Below are 6,765 nucleotides of genomic sequence, written 5' to 3' on the forward strand. Positions count from 1 at the left end.
AATACCGACCTAAATCCTAAAATGGATACTGATGCTAAGATAGAAGAGCTTTGGCTCAGAGAGACAAAATGGCGGGACATCAAACTTAAAGGCTAATCCCTTCAAACCCCCTCTTAGGTCACACACGTGACCTTACACCTTAGTCACAGGTTGGTACCTGGGGCCCTTAGTAGGTAATCAGGGTTTCCCATATACCAAACCAGGTTTCAAATAAACTGACCAGTGGATTTTCTACTCCTGAGCTTTCAGCTAATTCTTCAAACAATATTTGGAGGTTGTGAAGGGCTCTAATAATACTTCCATCAGAAACAGTGTTATGGGGAATAAAAGTACAACCGCAGGAGTTAAACATTTTACATACTTTCCCTTTATCAGCTAATAACAAAGGTTTGGTAGAACCATACTGCTTTTGATATGTTAACTATAGCAAATGTAGTTAACCCAATCTACATTCCCGCTAAACTGTACCCATATAATACAGACAAATCCTGCAACAACATTACTATGTTCAAAACAGGCAAAATTTCCTGATACTGGTTTAGAGACTTAAAAGTAAATTATGTAATCTGGTAACAGGGAATTTCTTAACCAAATCAGTACATTCCTTCTCAGTGATATTATCTTTGTACATTCTAATTAGGCAGAACATATATTAGTTTCTTTTTCCTGAAAAAGGGAACCAGTCTCAATGCTTAATCTATCTTTTGATTGCATCATTACTCCTGTATATTCCTAGCCTCCAGGGCGAGCTGCCTGCGGCACAGGCAGGGACTGTTAAAAGGAATTGGTGACGGTTGTTCTCTGAAAATACTTTTCCTGGCGGATTGGAAATGGTTAGTAACAAAACAATAGACAATGGGATCCATACAACTATTAAAACTACTCAAAGTTACTGTGATATGGTACACAATGAGGATGACATCCCGAGACACCTCACTACGGACACAGAAAACCACTTGACTAACATGAATGGGAGTGAAACAAACTGTGAAGATGACCAGCACCATTATGAGGAGCTGTACCGCCTTCACCCGTCTCTCTTGGCTTTGGTTCATTTGTATTGACTTGGACAAAGTCCACATGATCCGCAGGGTGTAGAAAACAACAATCACCAAAGGAACAAAATACTCAAAAGCTGTCAGCATGAGTAGCTGGAAAAAACAACGTTTGTGGTTAATCGTTGTGGTCAGTATGATGAAAGTTACAATCACAGCAAATATCCAAATCAAAACACAGATGCATTTGGCATAACTGGGATTTCTCCATCTGCGTGAGGCTTTGGCTTGCACAATGGCCAGGTAGCGATCAACACAGATGCAGGTCAGGAAAAGAATACTACAGTACATGTTCACAGAGTACGTAAAACTGTGAACATAATAGCAGATATGACAGGTCTCTACATTACGGTAATACATAACAATTCGTGCTGGTAGAGAGAGACCCACTAAGAGGTCTGTCACTACCAAGTTAATGGTGTAAATAACAGAGGGTGTCCTTGCTTTGGTCTGAAAACAGAACACAGAGGGCCAAACTGTTCAGTATTATGCCCATCAAAAAAATAGAAAAGTTGATAATTAGCAACGCCACCCAAAGGCCATAGAACCTTTGATGCAAGGCTTCACCTGGGTTGGCTTGTTGAGGAATTTGGAATTGTTTGTCATTTGCTACAGATTCATTCAGTTCAAGTTCTCTGGATGGGTTGAAGTTTCCAGGGCTGACGAAGCACTCCATGTGGTTCAGATCAATCTCTCAGGACTTCTCTGGCTGCTTCTTCTGTATCTGTGTCTTTGTCTTGCTTCTTAGGGGCTTGGTTTACTCTTTTCACACATCTGGCCTTGGAATCCTCAGTCAGAACAGCGGTCCTAGTGACAGCGATCACGGAAGCGAGTTGGTTCCTGTGAAAAAAAAGAGAAAGGTGCGAGCAACATTTCTTTCAACCTTGTCCAAAGTTTCAATAAACTTTCTCACATATTCTTCCTGAATCAATTCCAAATCCCCTCTTTCTACCATGAGTGGCTGTCTGGCCCAGGGAGTGGAAAAGAGCCTATCTATTAAAACCTCAAAAAAAGGGGGGGGGGGGGGGTAACCGGTCTTCTTAGAAGGAATCATCCTTATCTCTGTCAAAACCGCAGGCAGCACTCTCTTCCAGTTTGCATAGGTACTTCCAGTAGCTTTCCTAATTTTATCCTTGATAGTCCTATTCATCCTTTTTACTCTACCTGAACTCTGAGGGACATCTCCACCTAGCGGCTAAACATATCCACAATTACCCAAAAAATATTCCTGTCCTCTTCCTACCTTTGGCATGTGTGTAAAATCTACCTGTGGATGGATAAAAAATGTTAATGTCTTGCCTTGTGAGGATTGTTTGGGTTATTCCTTATGTATGTAATGCATCTAGACACATATGATTTTACCATAAAGGGGGGCCAGGGATGAAAAAAAAATCCAGCAGTTCACATGTAACCTGCCATCCCCTGTGACCTATCCCATAATACTGTAAGATGAACAGAGGTGCACTAGCTTCTGGAATACATGGTCTCCCCTCTTGTGACACTAAGTCCAGTTAGTGGATTTTTGGTCACACTAGCTGCATTCCACTTAATATCTTTAGAGGTAGCAAATGTCTGTAAATACTGCAATATTTGATCTAACAGTGACATTTAAAATTGGAGCAGGATCTAAAGTGGGAGGAATATATTTTATTCTCAACTTGGGGTTTAACAACAGTATAACCTCATATTCACTAAGTGATGGTGTGTAAGGTGGTCTCATGTCCAAGAGTAAATGACATAGCTATTTGAATCACCATCACAAATGATAGCAAACTTCTGAGACACACAGGCATGCCTTGAACCTTTACCAGAACCATTTTTGAGAAAAAAGCAACAGGGCGGAGTTTTCCTCCATGCTCCTGGGCCAGGACCCCTGCCATAGTTTTACAATTTTCCCTAGCATACAGATGAAACATTTGATCATATGCGGGCAGACCAAGACCAGGGGCTATTACCATAGCATTTTTCAGAGACACAAAAACATTACACATTTCAATTGACCATTTCACAAGATCTGACATTTCTGAACCTGTGGTTTGTCTCAAAATACTGTCATAGTAGGAACAGTCAGGTATCCATTGGCGGCAGCAACCAATCATGCCAAGAAGCATGTCTTTCTTGGTCAATGGGCGGGGCAGACCCATAAGAGCCGCAGCTCTCTTGTGACTGAATTTCCTATCACCTTTTGTGAGGACAAAACCAAGGTATTCAACAGTTTCTTAACACCATTATAACTTTTCTTAGACACTTTATGATCACATATACATAACCAGTTCATAAGAGCTACACTGTCCACCTGGCTGGCTGTCCGCACTGAAACAAACTAAACCATGGCTAGGAGTTCATGGCTTGGGGCTTGGAGGACTACAGTATAATCCTGGAGAAATTCACTCCAGATAAAACGTTTACTTCTAAAGTTAAAGGCAAAAATTAGCCATGTCTCCTTAACAGGAATTTGCAAAAAAAAAAAAAATTTGTCAAATCAATCACTGTAAAAAAAACAACTCGGCATCAGGTGGGATGGAGGAAATGAGTATTGGTACATCAGGTACTATTGGCACAATGAGAGTTACAAGATCATTTATAGCCCTCAGGTCCTGCACAAATCTGTAAGAACCGTCTGGCTTCTCAACTAGATTTATTGGGCTGTTGTATGGTGAAATCACCTTTCCAAGGATTCTTGCCTTGAAACAAATGCTCCACCATGGGCACTATTCTTTCCTCCTTTACTTTAAACAAAGGGCATTATTTATAAAACACAGTGTGGCCTTGTATTGGAGTGCAGGAAATGAATCCCACATCCAAGGAACTTTCTGCTCAAACTTTATCATAGACTATTCTAGCAGAGAGTGAGGGATCATCTTTCAATAAACACTGTCATAACAGGGACAGTTGGTATCCCGGCAGATTGAGCCACAATACCTCCTTTCCCAGGGTTTTAGATTAATGCTAAGCTTTCCCAAGAGATCTCTTTTTAACAAATCAACTGGACAATTGGGTATGATTTTGAATAAATGCTCTAGCAGCAAAAAAAAAAAAAAAAAAAACTGAAAAAGGCGGTGTTTTAAAAATGTTGGTGGGTATCCCATCTGTTCTTACAGAGAGTTTTCCACTTCTTCAGCGAATTCTCTCCACATACTGTTTCAGGTGGTGAACTCAGGATGTCTGTTACATCCAGATCATCACTCTCCCTTAATATCAGGGAGCCTGAACCAGAGGATTCTTCAACAAGTGAATCACCTGCTTCAGTAGTTGAAGAAACAGCTATTCCCCCTGTCGCTCCCTGTGTGGTAGGACTTTGAACCACACCCTGGGAGTGCGCGGGAGTTTGAACTGTAAAAGGCTCTGTGGCAGAAATTTGAACTGCACTAGTTATCTGGTGTGTCTGTGCAGGTATTAAGACTGGTGATGCGGGAGGTGCAGTGGGAATGGGATTCTGGACTGCATAATGTCTGGTTAGGAAATCAATAATCTCCTCTGTAAGAGTGGGATAACTGTACGGTGGAGGGAATAACATAAAAGGGTGTGTGGGTCTGTCTATTTCTGACTCTAATGCATGTATCCTTACTGCATCAATATTCCTAACTTCAGCCTTCTTTTGTCTCTTATTTTTCCTATAAAACCAAAGCGGAGCAAACATCACCCAATTTTGTCCACCTCTGGCCATATATTTCGGGTCCCACATAGGATCTCCCTCATACCATGGAAAAGCCTGTTTTTCTCCCAGACAGAGTCCCCTGACCATATCCATATGAAAAGCAGCATTATCACCACTATGGGGAAATGGATCCACACTGCCCATTACTTCACTCCATTCTGCTAATTTATCTACCCAGGGATGAATTAAAGAATAATCTGTCCCACAGATACAGGCTACATAATCTTTACACGTTTCACCAACATTTGGGAGAGGGGGCTTATTCCTACTCTGACTTCTCCCCATATCTTACACTTCAATATATCTGTATCACAAATCTGTCCTATAGGCTGTAATGACAATTTATCCTATAAAAATGCCTGGACCTAAGATACTTTCTCTAGTCTCTCTAGTGACTGATAAAAGTGAAGATTATAACCTGGGTGTACAATACTTTCTAATAATATTCTGCCAATCTTTTCTAACTTACAACACAATCTAAACAAAACATTTACATAGGCACCCAACTCAGCGTTACCACGCAATCACCTCACCCAGATCATCAACCAATAAGGCTTATCTGGATGGGGTGGGGCATGTCACACGGAAATTGACAATACCTTCAGTGACCGCTGGCCCATACACTTACCACCTGGGCACTTGTGTCACACAAACAAATTACCGTATTTGCCGGCGTATAAGACGACTGGGCGTATGAGACGACCCCCTACTTTTCCTGTTAAAATATAGGGTTTGAGCTATACTCGCCGTATAAGACTACCCCTCTTACAACACACACCAAACAAAAATGAAAAAACATCAGATTTGATTTCAATATGGTATGGTATTTCAGTATGGTATTCAAATGATGGGGTGCTATTCCTCCCACTGACACCAATGATGGGGCATGATTCCTCCCACTGATACCAATGATGAGGCACTATCCTCCCACTGATACCACTAATGGGACACTATTCCTCCCACTGACACCAATGATGGTGCCCCATCATTAGTGTCAGTGTGTGAGGAATAGTGTCCCATCGTTGGCGTCAGTGGGAGGAATAGTGTCCCATCGTTGGCGTCAGTGGGAGGAATAGTGTCCCATCGTTGGCGTCAGTGGGAGGAATAGTGCCCCATCGTTGGCGTCAGTGGGAGGAATAGTGCCCCATCGTTGGCGTCAGTGGGAGGAATAGTGCCCCATCGTTGGCGTCAGTGGGAGGAATAGTGCCCCATCGTTGGCGTCAGTGGGAGGAATAGTGCCCCATCGTTGGCGTCAGTGGGAGGAATAGTGCCCCATCGTTGGCGTCAGTGGGAGGAATAGTGCCCCATCGTTGGCGTCAGTGGGAGGAATAGTGCCCCATCGTTGGCGTCAGTGGGAGGAATAGTGCCCCATCGTTGGCGTCAGTGGGAGGAATAGTGCCCCATCGTTGGCGTCAGTGGGAGGAATAGTGCCCCATCGTTGGCGTCAGTGGGAGGAATAGTGCCCCATCGTTGGCGTCAGTGGGAGGAATAGTGCCCCATCGTTGGCGTCAGTGGGAGGAATAGTGCCCCATCGTTGGCGTCAGTGGGAGGAATAGTGCCCCATCGTTGGCGTCAGTGGGAGGAATAGTGCCCCATCGTTGGCGTCAGTGGGAGGAATAGTGCCCCATCGTTGGCGTCAGTGGGAGGAATAGTGCCCCATCGTTGGCGTCAGTGGGAGGAATAGTGCCCCATCGTTGGCGTCAGTGGGAGGAATAGTGCCCCATCGTTGGCGTCAGTGGGAGGAATAGTGCCCCATCGTTGGCGTCAGTGGGAGGAATAGTGCCCCATCGTTGGCGTCAGTGGGAGGAATAGTGCCCCATCGTTGGCGTCAGTGGGAGGAATAGTGCCCCATCGTTGGCGTCAGTGGGAGGAATAGTGCCCCATCGTTGGCGTCAGTGGGAGGAATAGTGCCCCATCGTTGGCGTCAGTGGGAGGAATAGTGCCCCATCGTTGGCGTCAGTGGGAGGAATAGTGCCCCATCGTTGGCGTCAGTGGGAGGAATAGTGCCCCATCGTTGGCGTCAGTGGGAGGAATAGTGCCCCATCGTTGGCG

The 6,765-nt window shown here is 44.1% G+C and overlaps 1 protein-coding gene across 1 annotated transcript; it reads right to left on the reverse strand.

Annotated features, from left to right (window-relative positions):
- Nucleotides 1-893: 893 nt before the first annotated feature.
- Nucleotides 894-1,731, reverse strand: LOC149429269 (G protein-coupled receptor 20-like; the record flags this gene model as incomplete). The annotated part of the gene is made up of 2 exons (XM_089666630.1): nt 1,588-1,731; nt 894-1,505 (listed from the first exon to the last, which is right to left on the reverse strand). Coding segments are annotated over exons 1-2 (756 nt in total), but the record flags the coding sequence as incomplete, so codon positions are not given.
- Nucleotides 1,732-6,765: the final 5,034 nt, after the last annotated feature.

This window comes from Staurois parvus, unplaced genomic scaffold, assembly GCF_062004578.1.
Source record: "Staurois parvus isolate SC_StPar_1 unplaced genomic scaffold, SC_StPar_1.0 ptg002754l, whole genome shotgun sequence".
Classification (NCBI taxonomy): Eukaryota; Metazoa; Chordata; class Amphibia; order Anura; family Ranidae; genus Staurois; species Staurois parvus.